The 21,053-nt window shown below is 40.6% G+C and overlaps 1 protein-coding gene across 3 annotated transcripts in view; it reads right to left on the bottom strand.

Moving 5' to 3' along the window:
* The window catches only part of adgb (androglobin), a 386,047-nt gene that overhangs the window by 34,073 nt on the left and 330,921 nt on the right, over positions 1 to 21,053 (bottom strand). For all 3 annotated transcript variants that reach the window (XR_015758508.1, XM_087991569.1, XM_087991570.1), the window contains exons 28-32: positions 15,705 to 15,858; positions 15,349 to 15,536; positions 9,730 to 9,914; positions 3,403 to 3,581; positions 173 to 281 (exon numbers count right to left, since the gene is read on the bottom strand). Coding sequence is in view for 2 of the 3 variants with exons in the window: in XM_087991569.1 (XP_087847695.1) it covers positions 173 to 281; positions 3,403 to 3,581; positions 9,730 to 9,914; positions 15,349 to 15,536; positions 15,705 to 15,858 (815 nt within the window). In the remaining variant the exon portion in view is untranslated. The remainder of the gene's footprint in view (positions 1 to 172; positions 282 to 3,402; positions 3,582 to 9,729; positions 9,915 to 15,348; positions 15,537 to 15,704; positions 15,859 to 21,053) is intronic.

The raw sequence follows: 21,053 nt of genomic DNA, 5'->3' as shown, positions 1-21,053 counted from the left end.
ATTTGTTTTATAAATTATCGAGAGGTAGGATTACAGATTTTACCTGTTTTTGCACAATTATAAGCTACAGAGACGAAAACAATGCAGGAATTAAACTTGCTATTACTTGGCATTTTGCAATGCACATCTGTTCCTCCAAGTAAATGATCAGAATGACAGTATGTTACTTTACCTGCAAGTTCGATGTCCATATCCTTCTGCGATTCAGCAAAAGCTAATTCACTTTCAGTTAGTGGCCAGCTTCTGTAAAGAATTGATGCTTGAATAATGTATTTGTGAACCTGTGGGATGCCAGATTATTAATATAACATGAATGATCAGGCAACTGACTGGGGTATGCAATTTGTGCATAAACCTTTCATTTTTACAAACGAATAAAAATTACAAACTGCAGAGATTTCAAGTACTTGGTGGATCAATGAGATTCATTTATGCAGCACAGCAAAAACGACATTGATAGATTATTACTACTTGTTCCCCATTAAAAGGTTAAAATTGCAATAAATGAAAATGTTCGAGGGAACACAGAGTGAATTCCCACACTGAGTTCTCCTACTCGCTAACTGTATTTTAGGCTTTGCCAGGCTATACTTGTTTCTAGCAAAGGTGGAAATTGGAAAAGTTCCACTTTATAATGGTATTGACTTTGCGACAGCCCACACATAACCAGTGGATACCATCTGGCTTTGGCACCATGACTATGGGTGAGCTCCAGTCATTGTAGCTCACTTTGATTATGCTACCTGGAGCTTGCACTCCATCTCCTTCTGAACCTGTGCCAACTTTAGAGGGTTATGCCTATAAGGATGTTGCTTAATTGGAACAGCATCTCCTATATCTGCATCATGTACAATTAGGTTAGCACTTCTCAGTTTAATTCCGCATATCTCCCCATGTGATAATAAAAACTCTTCCAGGTCATTTGAATTTTCTTGTGGAAGGTAACTCAACAATTTAACCCAACTTCCTCATTGTCCAATTTGATTTGAGGAATGTCCAATTCAGAATCCTCTGAACTTGGTTCATCCTTCTGTGCTGTAATCATTAACACCTTCTCCTCTTGCTTTCCTTCTCTATCAAAATACCTTTTGAGCATATCCACAATACACATTTTTGAGACTTCTTCCTGTCTGAAGTCCTTCTCACGTAGTTCACCTTACTCAATTTCCTCTCGATTTGATAAGGTCCACGAAACCTTGCTTTTAAAGGCTCACCTGTTACTGGAAGTAACACCAATACCTTATCCCCAATTGCAAAATTGCGAATTTGTGATTTCTTATTCACTTCTTGTTTCATTGTATGCTGTGATACTTTTAAATGCTCTCCAGCCAACTCTCCAGCTCTATTTAATCGTTCTCTAAAATGTGACACATAGTCCAAATGGGTGGTCTCTGAATTCTGACTTATTAATTTCTCATTAATCAATTTTAACAGTCCTCTTACTTCATGCCCAAAAATTACTTCAAAATGGACTGAATTTGGTTGATTTATTTGGTGCATTTCTGATTGCAAAAAGTACAAACGGAACTCCCTTATCCCAATCATCTGGATAATCCTGACCATAAGCCATCAACATGGTCTTTAATGTCTGATGACATCACTCTAGCGCTCTCTTCAATTCAGAATGGTACGCAGTAGATTTAAATTGCTTTATTCCCAAATTATCCATAATCTCCTTGAATAGGTTGGATGTGAAGTTTGATCCTTGATCTGACTGGATCTCTATTGTTAGTCCGTATCTAGTAAAGAAATATTAAGTAATTCTTCTACAACCCTTTTGCTGTGATATTGCATAATGGGATTGCCTCTGGAAATCTAGTCAACACATCCATTATTGCTAATAAATACTTATTCCCACTTTTTGTTTGACGTAGGGGACCTATGCAATCAATCAACACTCTTGTGAAAGGTTCCTCAAATGCTGGAATAGATATTAAAGGTGCAGGCTTTATTACTGCCTGTGGTTTTCTGATTAGCTGACATGTATGATGTGTCTGGCAAAATTCAATTACAACCTCCTGATGAAGGGCTTTTGCCTGAAATGTCAATTTTCCTGCTCCTCGGATGCTGCCTGACCTGCTGTGCTATGAAGGGCTTTTGCCTGAAATGTCAATTTTCCTGCTCCTCGGATGCTGCCTGACCTGCTGTGCTTTTCCAGCACCAGTCTCGATTCTAATCTCCAGCATCTACAGTCCTCACTTTTGCCTACAACCTTGTGTAGTCTAGGTCAGTAAAAATATCTTTGTATTTCAGTCTGTGTTTTCCTAACCCCTAAATGACCTCCAAGTGGTAGCTCATGCGCCACTCGCAGCACTTCCTTTCTATACCCTACTGGCAAAACAATTTGATGATTCTCTGCCCATTACTCATCTGCTTGAATGTGTGATGGTCTCCATTTCCTCATTAAGACGTCATTTGTTAAGTAATAACACACAGGGATGCATTCACTCTCCTTCTCTGTATATGCTTTTTGATACAACTGTTTTAAGTTCTCATCTTTCTGTGTAACTCAGTCAGCTTAGCAGAGCTAAAAATAACTTTGCAATTTGTTTCGGTAAGTGTACCGTGAAAATTATCCGGAGTAAGTTAGCGAGGCTGACTACCAGGTTTTTAAACAGACAAAAATCTATTCACAAAATTACATAATGAAACACAAAGAACAGAATAAAGAACCCCAGAACTCAGTCTATCCAAACTAGACTTAATTATGCTGTTCCAAATATACACAACAGTCCCAATAAGCAAACCCCCTTTAAAACACAGTACAACGGGAACAAATGCTTACAGGTTGAAGTTAGAAGGGCAGAAGGAGAGACAGAGAATCCGTTTCCACACAGCTTACTGATGAACTCCCAACTTGTTCTGGGCTGAACTGCTCAGCTAGAGAGCTGACCACTCTCCTCTCTTTATACAGGTCACTTCTAAAACATGACCACTTTGGCCTGAAGTCTCATCTGTTTACATATAAACAAAAGGCTTCTCAAAGTCCTTTTCATTTCTATATCAAACCATTCTGATTGGAGCCCGGCCTGGTTTATTACCCCTCTGAAAAAGATCAAGGACAGTATCCTTGAGAAAAGGAACAGCTTTTAGAAAAAAGGGACCAGTTTTGCAAGCAGTCTTGGCCGTAAACAGCTTGTGAGACTTGAATCTTAGTGCAGGGTTGAAACAATGCTTTGAGTTGTTTGGTTTTTTTATGAGTTAGTGGCCAATGTAAAGGACGATAACGCATTGAGCATATTCTATGGTTGGTCTTGGTGGTTATGACTTTGTTCTTTCAAAATTTCAATTGGAAGAAGTGTTGAGGTCACCTATGATACCTGCTGTAGTGCACTTGTATCCCTAAGTGTTATTATTCAGAGAAGACAACCTATAAACCTATTAATTCATGGCAATACTTACCACTTTTGTCAATGATTGTTCTATATCCATAGGAAGTGTGTTCTCATCTAATAATACGGGTGATTTTTGTTCACTTGTTGCCTTAGCAGAACTCCTTGCAGTCTTGTTACTTGGAGTGGTTCCCAACTTCTTGGAAATTCCCAAAATATTAGGAACATCAGAAGGTTTACGTGAAGGTACTAGGAATAAATACAGACTAATTATTGTCAATGCTGTACACGTGAAAGGTGTGGAACCATATTCAATAGTAACTTGCATAATGTAAAGAGCAGTTATCAATCAGATAGCTACTGACATATCAGGTCACGTGACAGTCAGTGTGTCGAAGGACAAGATATTTATGCAGGGATCTCTCCCTTTTCTGTTTCATATTCATCTTGAAGCACACTTACAATATGATGGCAGAACATAAACAGAAAGAAAAATCTTTCTGGGAGCAATGGAAGAGGTTACAATGGCACCCAGTGCAGGCACAAAAATGTAATCAAAGGTCAACAGCACCAGTGGCAGTAGCTTCATTTGGACACTAAAATGGGATAGGCAGCATAGTGAAAGGGAGGAAAAGTCATCATAGGCGGAGGTATACAAAACAGGCCTCAATGGACAGTGTCAGGTGAAGAACAACTAACCATGAAGGGAGGAAACCAACAAATATGCAGTAAACAAATCGTTATGACAGCAGCACAGGTAAGCAAGACAGGCAGAGTGTGGAATGGACTGACTTCAGTGACATGAGCAACTTCCAAAACAGAAAGCAAACAGACTCCAGCAGCAAACTATACCACTTGGGCACACAAGCCGTGGCAAAAAGAGCAGAACATGAAGGAGATAAACCCTCATGCCAAGAGGAAAGGGAAATTAACAGGCAATGGCACAGGTTGAGAACAGTAAGCAAAAATGGCATAAATCATGACAAACAGAACTCAAAGCAGGCAAAAGCAAGTTTAAATGAGTCCTGGCACAATATGCCACAGTTACGTGGTGAAGGAGAGGATCTCTCTACTATCGAGCTGTTTCACCAAGTGGAAGGCTGAGACCAGACCACAAAATGGAACAGTTAGCACCAAAGGTGCCAATATTTCAGTGTCACCACAGCTCTTTTACACACATCATATAGAAAACATTAGATCATATGTTGACAAGGCAAGCTAATCCCTGAAGATTCAGCAGCATACTGAAGACCTCTAATGAGTACTTCAATATTGGGCAGAATGTTCTGATTGACTGCTCAGTTCACTGGCTATGTCCAGATTCTTTTTTAATCATTCATGGAATGTGGACTTTGCTGGTTGAGCCAGCATTTATTACCCGGTTCTGGGTGCCCTTGAGAAGGTGGTGATAAAGCTGCCTTCTTGAACCACTGGAGTCTACATGCTGTAGGTTGACACATAATGCCATTAGGGAGGATTTTGATCCAGTGACACTGACGGAACGATGATATGTTTCCAAGTCAGAATGGTGAGTATTTTGGAAGGGAACTTGATGGTGATGGTATTCCCATGTATCTGCTGCCCATGTCCTTCTAGATGGAAGTGGTTGTGAGTTTGGAAGATGCTTAAGGATTTTTGATGAATTTCTGCAGTGTACCTTGTAGATAGTTCATACTGCAGCTACTGAATGTCAGTGGTGGAAGGAGTGGATGTTTGTGGATGTAGTGCCAATGAAGTGGGTTGCTTCATCCTGAATGCTTTCAAGCTTCTTGTGTTGTTGGAGCTGCATCAATCCAGGCAAGTGAGGAGTAATCCATCACACTCCTGACTTGTGCCTTGTAGATGGTGGACAGGCTCTGTGGAGTCAGGAGCTGGGTTACTTGCTGCACTATTCCCAGCCTCTGACCTGTTGTTGTAGCCACTGTGTTTATGTGACGAGTCCAGTTAACTCTCTGGTATGACGATACTGTGGCTTTAACAGGTATATTTTGTACTTTTTTTTAAATGTCGAAAAATTGAGACATTGAACCAGGGTTGACACCTGGCTTGATGGTAATGGTTGAGTCGGGGATATGTTGGGCCTAGTCTTTGTTTGCTATATCTGTTTGATGTCTGTCCCATTTAGCATGGTGATAGCGGCACACCAACTCGATGGGAATTATTCTCAATGTAAGGGCAGGACTTCTTCTCCACAATGACTATGACGTGGTCACTTTTACCAATCCTGTTATGGACAGATTGGTAACAGTGAGGTGAAGTATGTTTTTTTCTTTTGTTGCTTCCCTCACCATCTGCTGCATACCCGGTCTACCAGTTATGTCTTTTATGACCTGACTAGTTCGATAAGTAGTGTTGCTGCTGCTGAGCTACTTTTGGCGGTGGAATTGAAATACCCTAGCCAGTGTACATTTGTACCTTTGCTACCCTCAGTGCTTCCTCCAAGAATTGTTCAACATGGAGGAGTACTGATTCATCAGCTGAGGGAGGATGGTACAATGGTAATCAGCAGGAGGTGTCTTTGCCCATGTTTAATCTGAAACCATTAGACTCCGTGGGGTCTGGACTCATTGTTGAAGACTCCCAGGGCAACACGCTCCCAACTGTATGCCATGTGTCACCATCTCTGCTGTGTCTGTCCTGCCAATGGGACACGACATATCTAGGGACTGTAATGGTGGTGGCTGGGACATTGTCTGTAAGGTATGATTCCATGAGTATGACTATGTCAGGTTGCTGCTTGACTAATTTGTGAGATAGTCCTCCCAATTAGCTCTGAGATGTTGGACTTTGCAGGGTTAACAGGACTGTTTTTGTTTTTGTCTCTACCAGTGCCTAGGTTGATCTATCCAGTTTAATTTCTTCATTGAGACTTTGTAATGATTGATACAACCAAGTGGCTTGCTTGGCCATTTCAGAGGGCAGTTAAGAGCCAACCATGCTGTCACACGTAGGCCAGACCAGGCGAGGAAAGCAGATTTCTTTCCTTTAGGACATTAGTGAATATGGGAATATTTAGAGGAAGTTGTGGTGTAATGTAGCCATACATGATAATGATAGATAATGATAAAGTGAGGCTGGGTCATGGGACACTCAGCGTGGAGAAAGACTTACTCCGTGATAGTCATGCAGGGGTCTCTCCTTCAATAAACAGTTCCGGTTACAAAGATCTGCTCCACGTTCATCTCTAAACACATCTCTAAACAAACTTACAACAACTTTTCAAATTATAATTGAACATATACTTGAAAGGGATATGGGTTTCAAGGTAAAGGGACAAGAGGAAGGGAGCAGGAATAATTGGATCATTTTCAGAGGCATAATGCCTGCTTTCTGTACTGCACACTCAAAATATGCAGGACATAAAATGAGGTTGATGTATTGGTATTAATGTTCTTGTCTTTTTTAAAAATCACACAACACCGGGTTATAGTCCAACAGGTTTAATTAGAAGCACTAGCTTTCGGAGCGCTGCTCCATCAGGTGGTTGACAATCACCTGATGAAGGAGCGACACTCCGAAAGCTAGTACTTCCAATTAAACCTGTTGGACTATAACCTGGTGTTGTGTGATTTTTAACTTTGTACACCCCAGTCCAACACCGGCATCTCCAAATCTTGTCTTTTTTGTTTGTTTAACAAGTACATGGAGAACTGTGAAAAGATTGTGCTTTGGAAATCCAGGTGTAAATCATAAAATATTTTATAATGCCCATTTAAGATGTAACTTTCTCAAAATTGTTATGAAGTTGAAGGCATGTACTGTAGTTTTAAGAGAGAGTGAATTCTGTTCTGCACTAAGAGCTTACATGAGCAGTCACAGAGTGTACTGGAAAATTGAAAATATATAACCTTTGGCTGAGAAATAGATATCTGAGTTGTTTGCTGTTTTGACAACAATTTGAATTAAACCAATCAGTTTAAATTATGTACCAGGTCACTAAAATCCAGTCGAGTTTGAATTTATTGTTTTGCCAACATCGAACCAATGAGATGATTCGATGTTGGGGATATAAAAAAGGCAGGCATTTTGAAAATCAGACAGAGCAACTGCCACCGAGAGCCAAGCAATTAGAAACACTCTCTATCAAAGGTAGCTTTTCATATGAAACAGATTTGCAGTAAAAAGAAATTAAGTTGATGTATTTTTAATAAGTGTCTTATTGAAACAGCATATTGTTATAGAGTTGGAGGCAGATAATAAGCAGTTAAGATAAAGGGGGACTTAGAGTTGTAAATAGTTATTGTTTGGTGTTCACTTTTAGAGCTAAAGAATAAATTGATTTTATTTTCCTTAAAGAGTGAAATTTCGGCATTTTCTGTTATTCACATATTTTAACAGATTATGAAGCGAGGCGAGGTGAGCTTTTCTGGGTGTTTAGTTTAATTAACAAAGGGGTTCACCATCATGTCATAACAAAATAGTCCATGAGATCGGTTAGGCCGATCTATCACTTCTATTTTTTTGTCAGCAACAACATCAACACTGGTGGGAGTTTCTTTCTGATGTGAACATCTGAACTTGATTAATATCATTATTTGGTTGGCTGCTGATATGAGTAAGATAAGTGAGTCTGCTGTAACCAAAATTTTGTTCTATCAGTTTTTTTTTAAGAAAAGTACCATTTTGTTTGGGTTCCATTACAACGGACACTTCCATGTGTTCAACAATGCCTTGTGATGATCATCAGCGCTTTTAAGTTTTATTCCTCACTCTCAGCTTGATTTACATTATTTGTTATGATCCAAAGGTTACAGAGAAAGTGTTGGGGAAAAGTTATTATTTGCCTGGAAGCCATTTTCCTGATTTGGCTGAGAGTTCCATTTTGTGTCCCCAGCCAGAACTTTGCTGGCTATGCATTCCTTACTATAAGGTAATGTGAAAGGTTGTCCTTATCTTCCTTCTCAAGATAGTGTCTCCTCCCTTTGCTGAATGATCAGCGCAGGCTGTAGAACCAGTCAAGCTGACATAGACTTTCCAATTAGTCCCCCTTCCTTCTCTAGTTATTGCCTCTTTACAGTTATTCAGCCAATTAGGGATATCTCTGCTTAGTATTAGCAATCTGTGTAACTATAGCAGGTGGTGATACCACTTGATCTGTCCACTTGTGGAATGCATAATAGTGCTTTAATTTTGAACTTAATGACTAACCTCTAATTTAGTACCAACTTGTAAGCAGCCAAACTGTGTAATTAATGGTCAGATCCTATCTGCTTTCTCTATGTTATCCCGTAGTACCCTGACGTACTTTGGAATAACACTGAGCCACAGTTAGGACGGTGAATTCCCCATGATATATTGTGTCATAAACTAATCAGTTCGCAAGGTCCGAGTCTGAGAGTTTTCTTCAACAGAAAGAGATGAGTGGGACTAATTGAATAACTCTTTCAAACAGCTGGCACAAACATAATTGATTAAATTAGTTCACTCTGTTGTTACAGATTCTACAACTCTAGGGATTTACTGAATTGGAGTCCTTTCAGCCTTTCAGGGTTTCCAGACTGATGCCAGTTGTTGTACCACCTATAATATGTTGCATGCTATGAGAGTCTAAACAGCATCAACAATGTAAACAAAAAATAATTAGTATTTAGCACCTCTGTGTAATGAGTTCACTGAGCTGGTCCTCATAGAATATAAGTTCCCTGATTTGGGCTGTGAATCTGATCCAACCAGGCAGCCCTGGCCATCAGATAAAATGGGGGAATGTCAGAGTACTGACAGTCCAGTACCTGACTCTGGATGAGGCAGTACTAAAGTCAAGGACTGGTCATATGTATATAAAGGGTGACTTGGTGATGGATACTAGGTTCTGTGGAGTTATTTCAATATGTATGATGTTTTGTATTGGGGAAATCAAAAATAAGTGGCTGATCTTAACACTTTGAATTACTGAGGAAACTTTAATTTCCTGAAGAATAAATCTTGAAGAGTAAATGAAGATCAGTGAGATGACGTGAAACCTTTTTATACAGCAAGTTATTAAGATTAGGAATACACTAGTAAAATGATGGTGGAAGCAAATTAAGTTGGAAATTTCCCAACATTATTGGATAAGTAGTTGAACAGCAGATTTTTGCAGGGCTATGGGTCACGAATAGGAGTGTAGGATGAATTTGATGCACTGGATGCTGTCTTTCTGTGCTGTTTGATTCTGTTCCAATAGGAGATTAGTTCTAAGGTATTCTGAGGTGAAAGAGACTTTTCTGCTGTGTAAACTCCTCTCCCCTCATTTTTCTCTGTATGACGCCGACAGGGTAATTTCCACCTTAGATCATTTAAAACTATCTCTTGTTATTTTTAAAAAAATGTTGGAAAAGGAAAAAGAGGGTGAGAGACCGAGAGAAATAATGAGAGAAAAGAATACAAGCAAATCGAAGAATTCTGGTACCATGCTTACCGTAAGTAGTAGAACGTTCTGTACCTGAGGCAAACAGGAATGAAGGGATTATAGCATGGCCTTTTCCAGTTGCTTTGGCTACCTCTCTACTTCTGTTTAGGATTTGTAGCTCGATGTATACATCTGGTTTGGAGGTTTGTACATGGAGTGTAGCTTGATGAGTTATATACACATTGACCTGGAATCTGCAACAGGTGTCAGCAGAAATACATTATTGTTAACAACAGACAGATAGAAATTAGGGTGTGCAAAACTACAATCCTGAATAGCAAAACCTAAGATATCTCAATGTTGCACCTCCTGTAATTTTTGACGGTTTGTTATAAAGCACAGCAGTATCAATGAGCCAGTCAGCAAGAATTTTTTTAGGAAGCCCACATTGCTGTAACACTAGATAAATGAATCTGGGTTGAAAATGGGTCTAAATAGAGGATTATAGAATCTTGCATATGTGATTCCCTCAAATACTGCCAGTTGGTAAAATACCATATGTGCCACCTGGGATTATCGTCTCAGCAAGTTTATCGTAAATCCCAAAATATCAGCAATAAATTGGCTCACAAACAATGATTTATTAGCAATTGCAGCACCCTCTATATTCAGTCCCTTCCTGCAGGGGATTTATGTTCCAGAAATAAACCACAACTCAGTGACGTTCTGCAAAACTGCAAGAATTCAATAATTGCTAACTGTAATTTATTTCTCTATAATTCCTACTCAAGGTTCTGCAAACAAACATTGTGAAATTGATGCTAGAGGCCAGACAGCCAGATCAGTCAATCAAGTGGGGACTCAGTTGTTTCAGCTCTCCTCTGTCTGGGCTCTCAGCTAAGCCTAAGTATTGTTTTTGGCTGAGATTTCTGCAAATCATTAGATTGTTGAAACAGTGGCACTCAGCTTTGATTAACCTAGCAGTCTGATCTCTGGTACTAACTTCACAGTTTTTGTTTACACAAACCTAAGTGGTTTCAAGTGCCTTGGGGTATCAACCATTGAAATTTTAAAGGGGAAAAAATTGAAAGAAGTGCAGATGCTGGAAATCAGAAATAAAAGAAACCGCTGGAAAAATCAACAGTTCTAATGGCATCTGTGGAGAGAAATCAGAGTTAACATTTTGAGTTCAGTGAGCCTTCTTCAGAACTAATGGCAGCTATGAAAATGTTGGTATTTAATGAATAAATGAACGATTTATTGTCATGTGAACTTTATAGTAAGAATACAATAAAATTACAGTGAAAAGCTTTCATTTGCTGTCACAATTCGGCACCATGTCAAATAACGTACAAATAAGGAAAAAAGAAAGATATAGCTTCAAGAGAGTCCATCAGTCCTGAGCCATCTCTTCTCCACAGCTTCACTGCCATTAACAGCCAACTAAAGTCAAAGTCACTGATCTTCAAGCTCTATTCTTTTTTAATGCAGAAGATGTGGTGGGGGGAGGCAGAAGAATAAATGATAGATTTAGGTAGAGCCCAAAGAGAGAAAAAAAACCAGACAGATTTGCTGGGATTGGCTCAAGATCAGTCTGGGGAATGAATAGCTGTTATTGGGGGCTGTTAGTAGCCGATAACTCGTGGCCCATGTGATGACAAGGCCTGAAGTGTGAGGGGTGGTGGGCGGTTGGGGTTGGGGTAAGGACATGGCCTTAAACGCTAAAGTTGTTGAACTCAATATTAAGTCCAGAGGCCTGCAGAGTTCCTACACAGAAAATGAGGTGCTGTTCTTCCAGCTTTGCTGGAGCACTGCAACAAGCCTGAAGCAGAGATGGTGGCTGGGAATCACAGTGGTGCATTGAAGTGGTAGGCAACTGGAAGCTCTGGGTCTTTTCTGTGGACAGAAATGTGCAAACCAGTCACTCAATTTGCAGTTCACTTCCCCAATGTAGATGAGGCCAAACTGTGAGCTGATTGAGTGAAGTGCAAGTAAAGCACTGCTTCACCCAAAAGGTGTGCTTGGGGCCTTGGGTGGTGAGAAGAGAGGGAGTAAATGTGTAAATGTTACACCTTCTGTAACTGCAGGGGAAGGTGTCTTGGAGGGAATGGTCATTGTGGAAGGCTGACAAGGGAGGGGAGGGAATATATGTCTAGTGGTGGCATTCTGCTGGTGGTGGTGGAAATGGTGGTTAATGATCCTATGGATGTGGGCAGGAAGAGAAGGGGTGAGGGCTGAAGTGCCCTCAGCCAGGTCCGACCTTCTCCTGCACTTTGGACCTCACCTTCTGTCTTCCCTCCGACAATAACAAGAGTCCCCCTTGTCCTGACCTACCATCCAACTAGCATCCACATGCTTACGATCATTAGCCCCCGTTTCTACTACCTCCAATGGATTGCCACCATCAAACACATTCCCTTTCCCTCCCTCGTGAACCTTCTGCAGGGATCATTCCCTCCAGGACATCCTGAAGCACTCCTTCTTCACTCCCAACACATCCCAACAGCCCCATGGCACCTTCCCCTACAATCACAGACAGTGTAACACCTGCCCATTTACTTCCTCCGTCCTCACCATCCAAGGGCCCAAACACACCTTTCAGGTGAACCTGTGCTTTACTTGCACTTCACTCAATCAGCTGCTCACAATTTGGTCTCATCTACATTGGGGAAATGAACTGCAGATTGAGTGACTGGTTTGCACATTTCTGTCCACAAAAAAGACCCTGAGCTTCCAGTTGCCTGCCACTTCAACGCACCACTGTGATTCCCAGCCACCATCTCTGCCTCAGGCTTGTTGCAGTGCTCCAGCAAAGCTGGAAGAACAGCACCTCATTTTCTGTGTAGGAACTCTGCAGGCCTCTGGACTTAATATTGAGTTCAACAACTTTAGCGTTTAAGGCCATGTCCTTACCCCAACCCCAACCTGCCACCAGCCCCCACACTTCAGGTCTTGTTATCACATGGGCCATGACTACGCACGCCTATTATCGGCTACTAACAGCCCCCATTAGGAAACCTGACGAAGGGCTCCTGCTCAACGCCGATCTTCCTGCTCCTCGGATGCTGACTGACCTGCTGTGGTTTTCCAGCACAACTCTAATCTTGACTCTGATCTCCAGCATCTGCAGTACCCACTTTCACCTTTGTACTTAAGTTGGTTTCCAGAATGGCGACATTGTGTACTTTACACTGTACATCTGTATTCCTGTACTTAAGTATACATGACAATAAAATTTAATTCTAATGAAATCTAATTGTAAGTATCAATCGTTGGGTGTGTGCACCAAACAATCCCACCATCATGTCGCCGACTACTTCAACTCCCCCAAGGACATCTAAGCCCTGGGCCTCCTACACTGCCAAATCAAAGCCAACCCCCCAAATGGAGGAAGAACGCCTCATCTTCCGCCTTGGGACCCTTCAACCACATAGCATTAACATCGACTTCACTAGTTTCTAAATCTCCCTCCCCCCCCCCCAACCTCACCCCAGATCCAACCCTCCAAATTGGTATTGCCCTTTTGACATGTCCTATCTGTCCATCTTCGTTCCCACCACACCTCTCCACCCTCCCTCCCTATCACAATTACCCCCACCTGCAGCCATGTATCACCTTCCCACCTACCTTCACCCCAGCCTCAACCCCATTCCCCTATTCATCTCTCATCCCCCTTCACCCTTCACATTCCTGATGAAGGGTTTATGCCCGAAATGTTGACTCTCCTGCTCCTCGCATGCTGCCTGACCTGCTGATCTTTTCCAGCACCACCCTTTTCGACTTTATGAATAAAATTAAGAAATCTGAATGATACTTTTTTTTAGAAAAATAGGAGACATAATATGAAGTAAATGGCCCAGTGTTAAAGGAGGTGCAGGAACAGAGTATAAAGAATTTTATATACAGGAAACTTTGAAGGTGGCAGGACAAATAGAGAAGGCTGTTTAACAGGAACACATACGGGACTCTTGCTTTTATTTGTGGAGAGATAGAGTAGAGTTAAAAAAAACTTGAACAAAAATGTTTATCAAACACTGGGTTTGCTTCAGTTGGACCATTATGGCCAATATTAGATAGCACATTTTTAGGAGGGATATCCAGGTTTTGGAGCAGGTGCAAAGAAGATTTACTGGAATGATAATTGGGATGAAAGATTTCAGTTACAGGAAAAGTAAAGAGAAGCTGGGACTTTCCCCCATTCATTCAGAGGATGTGAGTATTTGCTGGCGAGGCCAGCATTTGTTGCCCATCCCAAATTGTCTCGGAGGAAGTAATGGTGACTTGCCTTCTTAAACTGCCAGTCTTTGGATGTAGACTGCAGACTGTTGAGTTTGGAGTTCTGAGATTTTGACCAAGCAATGGTCATGGAATGGCGATATAGTGTGTATCGGACATGGAAGGGAAATTCCAGGCAATGAGTGTCCACATGCCCTTGTCCTTCTAGGTGGTAGAGGCCACAGGTTTGGAAGGTGCTTTGAAGGAGGCTTAGTTAGTTATTGCAGCACATCTTGCAGATGGTATGCATTGCTACCACTGTACATCTGTGGTGGAGGGACTGAATTTTGATAGAGTGCCAATCAAGCAGCATACTTTGACCTGAGTGGTCTCTTCTTGAGTGTTGTTGGAGCTCCAGATTTGTGGAAAGTATTCTTGCACCTTCCTCATTTGTGCCTTGGAGATGTGGACAGACATGGGGGAGATAGGAGGTGAAATTTCCTAGCATCTGACCTGCTCTTGTGTTCATCCGGTCCAGCCCAGTTTCTGGTCAAATGAAACCCCCAGAATATTGATATTGGGGAATTCAGTGATTGTAATACCATTGAACATCAAGGAGTGATGGTTAGATTCTCTGAAATTCGAGAAGGCCATTGCATGGCACCTATGTGGCACAAATGTTACTTGTCACTTGTCGGTCCACGTTAAAAGTTATCTCACTACATTTGGACACAAACTGCTTCAAAGCAGAGGACATCAAGGGAGTATTTGAAAGAAGTGTTGAAATCAGGAAATGTTCTCATAGGGTAAACAAGAAGAATCTGTTGTGGAAGAAGGTGTGGTGATTGGAGGATACAAATGCAAAAAACAGAAATAACATGAGGAAAGTATTTCTTGCGTGGAACACACTGCCCAGGAATGTGCTTCAAGCAAATTTGATAGTAAACTTTCAAAGGAGAATTGAACAAGTACTTGAATGGAAGATTTACAGAGCATAGGAGGAAAGCAAGAGAATATTGCAAATGGATAGCACTATCAAAGATATAGTATGTCTACTATAGACATAGTAGACCAAGTTACTTCCATTTCTGATGGCGTCATTCTATGATTATATCACTTTATCTGTCAGAAAATCTTCAAAAACTATCTATATCCTTTTTTCAAAAATCACTAATTTTTTCAACCAGGGCAATCTAATACCGATTCTATTCTTACTTCAAGTCAAAAAAGTAAATTGCATTCCTTTCAGTTGGAATTCATAAACAGTATATCAGGATGCACCAGCTGAGGATCACTCTGATCTTGCACTAAAACCACTTTGTACTTGAGCGATTCTATTCATTTAGTTCCATCCAGCTGTCACTTTTCACAAGACTTTCATTTTAGGAAATGGAATCAGCGACTAGTTTAAGATTATTTTCAAGATGTGTCAAGATGGTAATGTTAAGTTGCAAAGCAATTTCTTATGACTACCTGAAGATGATGTTTTTGTCATTTGGAATGTAGTAGGACTTAATCTCCTTTATTGAAAAGCTGCTGTTGACAGTTTCATTTGCCAGAACAGGAAGAGGATGCCTGGAGCCAAACAAACGTAATCTCCATTTACCACTGGGAACTGGGAAACTCCCTGTCTGGGCTTCAGCTGTGAATGTATAGCCGTTCTAAATAAAAATAAAATTTGCAGTTTTAGGTAGCCACTTATAATTGAGTTTTTGCTAATTTGAATGAAATATCTGCACAATCAAAGGACAATACCAAAGAAATGAGAAGCAAATTCCAAACAAAATTACACATTGGGGATGACACCTCCATTTACTAGATTGACTTACCAAATTTTTTTTATATGTATAAGGAGCTACTTTTTGAAAAACCCTGGGTATTTCTTCTCCTGTATCATTATTGACCACATGAAGAACGCAAGTGGTCAGTGCAGAGTAAATCTTTGGCACAATCAGCATGTCTTTAGGGATATTAAACACCTCTCTGTAGACATAACAAAGTTCAGTTAGGTAGTTAAAGCATAGCAAAGTGAAAACAAAGGGAACAAAAAGGACAAATATTGGACTTGGAAGTAAATAGCAAAAAAAAAAATTCGCGAAGTTTTTTTTAAACATAAAGAATTTGTGAGACAGATTAATAGGATGGCAGACCGAGTTCACAAGGTAATTTACATGTTTCTTGAGAGAGCGAAAAACTGAAAAATAGAATATATTGCATCTGCAAACATTTTACAATAAGAAACTAATCACTGAAATAAGAACTGACCAAAAGATAATAAAACATTCTGTATAAAATGATGATTACAATCTAATTGCATCAGATTTGTACTTAAATTTTGGATTTCATCTTTGATAACCAATTAATACAGGTAAACTTTGATATTTTTAAACTATCAACATATTACAGTCAAACATATATTCTCTCTTTGATTATTAAAGCAGAATAGATAGGTTATTGGCCTTTAAATCTAGCGCTATTCCTACTCTTCCAAACTTCACTTTTAGTGAAAAACTAGTAATGACACTCCCTGCGACTGGACTGTTGTTTGAATCACAGACCTTTACTTTGTTGGGTTGGGAATTATGGCAAAGGATCAATTCAGTCAACAAATTAAAAGTATCAATCATTGTAAACTTGCTCTCCAGGGATTTGTGATCCTAGAGGTCCACAATGTAGTAACTTCTGAGAGGCAAGGCAGAACAGAGGGAAATATTTTTGAATCAACCTTTTCAGAGATGATGCTACACATCTCTGAAACAGGTGGGACTTGAAGCTGCGTCTCCTGGCTCAGAGATAGGGACAATAGTGAGGTAAGATTGCTTGACTTAAATAGCATTTAATGCCATGTTGTTACCAGCCACAATTGCAAATTTGGTTGGATTCCCTTAAATTAGTGAAGTACCCTATTCTTCACTAGACTTGTCTCATTGACTCTGTACTGTGCTGCAATATTTTAGAGTTCCATTCCAGTTCTCTCTGATTCATCATCTAAGTCCCATCCTGACATTAGCTCCAAACATGGATGGTTTCTACTTCTGAGCTCCAATGCTGAGAATTTAGGGCTGTCAACATAGTAATAGCTCAGATATTCTGATGGCCCGATTATTGCTGTAGCAATGTGGACTGAAATTGTGTGTACGGACCCTGTGGAAATCCTGATGCAGTGACCACCAACACCCAGATTATGTAGAAGTTGTCCAAAGTTAAGTGGGCATTTTTTTTTTAGTCCGATCAAGGTTTGTAAATAGGGTTTTGGATCCTAACATTAGCTATGGAGGCATCTCATTTGCAATTTCCTAGGATTAATGTGCAGACTTCGACTTGGGGTCAAACTGATCATTTTTGCACGAGTCAATTTGACTGAACAAGTGAAAAGGAGAATGTTTGCTCCCTCCTATCCCAATCGTTAACCTAGTTCCCATCTTCAGTCATTGAGCCCAAGGCATAGGTATTTCGAGATGGCACACAACTTTTTTATTCATTCATTTTTAGATTTAGCTAGACCATGCCAAGGGTGATTGTGTCTGGTTCTCTCAGCCAACAGCTCACAGCTCTAGGAACTTCTTAGTGCACAAAGATAACTTCTGTATTTTGTTTTGCCACTATCAACTATTGCCTTAATCTCTCTTTCCTTCTCTCTCCCACACTGACCTTCAACAAATATCACAGCCCATGGAATTAAAAATGAAGTGGTAGAATGAATAGAAAGTTCACTAAGTGTAAAGAATTGAAGGATAGTGGTGACTGGTTGATTTTAAAGTGGAGGTGGGGATGTAGCTGCGTCTCGAGCCATTGGTACGAGGATAACTGCTTTTACTGATGTACTTCAATGACTTAGACTTTGATGTGCAGAACACAATTTTAAAAGTTGTTGTGACAGAAACCTTGGGATTATTATGAATGATGAGGAGTAACAATGCTGTAAATGATGGTCCCTTTAACAACGAAACAGGACAAGCTCCAGAGAAAATAGAGAGTAGTTGATGATCATTGGAATACATATTTTTAAGGGCTGGTTTCTGCCAGTAGAGGGAGCTAATCAAATAGCAGAAAGGGCATTCTGGACCTTTTTCAATAAAATATAAAATATATATAAAACGCAAATAAACATTTGTGGAAGCCAGGCGGCTCCTGCGTATTGTTTTAGTAAATGGGTGACCAGCAGTGTAAACAAGGGAATAGTGATCGACCTCAAGAGGAAACATAGAATATCAGAGCAGAAGTAGGCCAATTGGCCCTTTAAACCTGCTCCACCATTCAATATGATCAATCCTGGCGGATTACCCAACTCAGTATTCTGTAATTCCTTATCCTCATACCTTTTGATCCATTTAGCTCTAAGAGCTATTGCTACTTCAAAACACTTAATGCTTACACCTTAACCACTTAGATTAGACTACCTACAGTGTGGAAACAGGCCCTTCAGCCCAACCCGACCCTCTGAACATTAACCCACCCAGACCCATTTCACTCTAGCCAATGCACCTAACACCATGGGCAACTTAGCATGGGCAATTCACCTGACCCGCACATCTTTGAACTGTGGGAGGAAACCGGAGCAAACCCACGCAGAGAACGTGCAAACTCCATACAGACAATCACCTGAGGCTGGAATCAAACCTGGGACCCTGGTGCTGTGAGGCAGCAGTACTAACCACTGAGCCACCATGCCACCCGAAAGAAGTGTGGAAACATCTTGAGCAAGATGGTGCATAGCAGCGCATGATTCAGGCAGCAAGGAAAATCTAAAGCAGCGAAGGAATGGGCTGCCAGTACGATTGGATTGCTGGGGTTGGAACCCACACCTCAACTGAGACGGGAATTTGAGTTCAGCGCCTTAGACCACTCGGCCACACTACTACTTGTTTGTGGCAAAGAATTCCACATAGGCTCACCACTCTGGATGAAGAAATTAGTCGTCATCTCAGTCCTAAATGGCCTACGTGGTACTCTGATCCCGACTGTATACCACTGTGCTGCCATTTCTGCTGGGTCAGTCCTGCCAATGCGACAGGACATGTCTAGGGACGGTGATAGTGGTGTCTGGGACATTGTCTGTTAAGATATGATTCCATGAGTATGACAATAACAGGTTGTTACTTGACTAGTTTGTGAGACAGCTCTCCCAATTTTGACGCTAGCCATCAGATGTTAATAAGGAGGACTTCGCAGAGTCCACAGGGGTGTTTCTGTCACTGCCTTTTCTGGTGCCTTGGTCAATGCCAGGTGATTTGGCCAGTTTTATTTCCATGAGACTTTGTAGTTATTGGCAAGGGCAATTGAGAGTCAACCACGTTTCTGTGGGTGTGGAGTCACAGGTAGGCCAGACCAGTTGAGGATTTCCTTCCCTCAAGGACATTAGTGAACGAGATGGGGTTTTTGCTGGCAATCGATAATGGTTTCATGATCGTCAATGGATCTTAATTCCAGAGTTTTTATAATCAAATTAAAATCCCATCATCTGCTGCAGCGGGATTCGAATTCAGGTCCCGAGAACATGAGCTGAGTTTCTAGATTATAGCCTAGGGATAAATACCACTAGGCCAGCACCTTCTCAATCAACTCCCATCATTAGGTCCAGGAGATTAGACTTTAAAATTGGACTTTTTCCTTTTCATTTGGATAAGAGCTTTAAGATCTGGATGAGTTTTGTTTTTCTTTTGGCTCTGTTTCTTTTTTATCTTTTTTAAAAAAAAATTCTGATTTTTATATTTCGTTTTTGAAGATGGAGCCGCAGAACAGTGACTTTGTATACTTTTCATTGTATTCCTGGAGTTGAGTACATATGACGATAAAATCGAATCCTAATAAAGGGGCAGGAACAGAGGAACTTGGGAACATATAAGCACTATTTATGGCAGGGTTTGCTGAGAAAGCCGAGCTGATTCATTGGATTCTGCGCTTTATACATATGTGCAGAGCGCAAAAGGAGATTATGGTGACACTTTATAAAAATTGATCCAGCCTCAATGGAATATTGTGTATAATTTTGTGCAGCACACTTTAAGAATGACATAAAGACACTAGAAAACAAAATACAGAAATGACTAACCAAGGTGTTTCCAGAGTTACAAGGATAGAGTTGAGAAGCTTGGTCTGTTTTCTTTAGAAAACAAATGCTGACAGAGTTTATAGCAATGTTAAAAATCACGAGGGATTTGGACAGAGTAGCTAGGTAGAAACTGTTCTCGTTTTTAAAAAAAAGTTGAGTACCAGATCACATTAATTTTAAGGTCAATGGCAAAAGAGCTAATGGTGCCATGAGTAGTTATGGCCGACATATGCTTGACAGATCCAGTTGTGGTTTTCAAAAGTGTATTGGATAATTATTGGAGGAAGAAACATTTTGCAGGGCATGGAAAAAGGTTGGGGAGTGTAGCTTGCTGAGTTGCTTCAGGTTGTGCCAACCTCAACTGTTGCCTCCACCTGTAGTGAAAAATGTGCATGTGAGCTCATTCATAACTTAGGGTGGCATGGTGCTCAGTGGTTAGCACTGCTGCCTCACAGTATCAGGGTCCCAGATTCGATTCCAGCCTCAGGCAACTGTCTGTGTGGAGTTTGCACATTCTCCCTGTGTCTGGGTGGGTTAATCTTCGGAGGGTCGGTGTGGACTGGTTGGGCAGAAGGGCCTGTTCCCACACTGTAGGTAATCTAATCTAATGTGATAGTTGGACATGGCCCAACTTGCATTTCCAAGAAAGTGGTGAAAATTTGATTGAAAGAGTTTGATTCTTAAATACTGATACAGGTTTTCCTCGCTATCCAAAAGTAGAGCGTTCCTATGAAACCTTTTGTAAGCTGAAATGGCGTAAAGCGAAGAAGCAATTACAGTGGTACAATTTTTTCCGTAAAAGCAAAAATCCTCTTTGGATTTCTTTCAGTGAGCAAAAACAGTATTAATGTAGGTCTTTCGTAAAAGTGAAATGGCAAAAAGTGAACTTTTGAAAAGCAGGGGACACCTGGAGTTGCTCTGAGTCACTTAAGCAATCATTTTGTTGAGATTTTCCTTCAAATTGCAGGTCCTGCTTAAATTGCCCTTATTGATAGAAACAACATTTACACGTGTGAAAGACAAGACAGTGCTACTCTAACTCTATATTTTTATATATGTATTGGTTCTGTTGTGCTGTTAAAACAAATCATAAATTTTCCAAATGAATAAAATACTTACCTTTTTG

Source organism: Chiloscyllium plagiosum, unplaced genomic scaffold (genome assembly GCF_037043375.1).
Source record: "Chiloscyllium plagiosum isolate Xiang-an unplaced genomic scaffold, Cpla_swu_hap1 HiC_scaffold_10, whole genome shotgun sequence".
NCBI lineage: Eukaryota > Metazoa > Chordata > Chondrichthyes > Orectolobiformes > Hemiscylliidae > Chiloscyllium > Chiloscyllium plagiosum.
The sequence above is the reverse complement of the archived record's forward strand: the minus strand, read 5'-3'. Positions and strand labels throughout refer to the sequence as shown.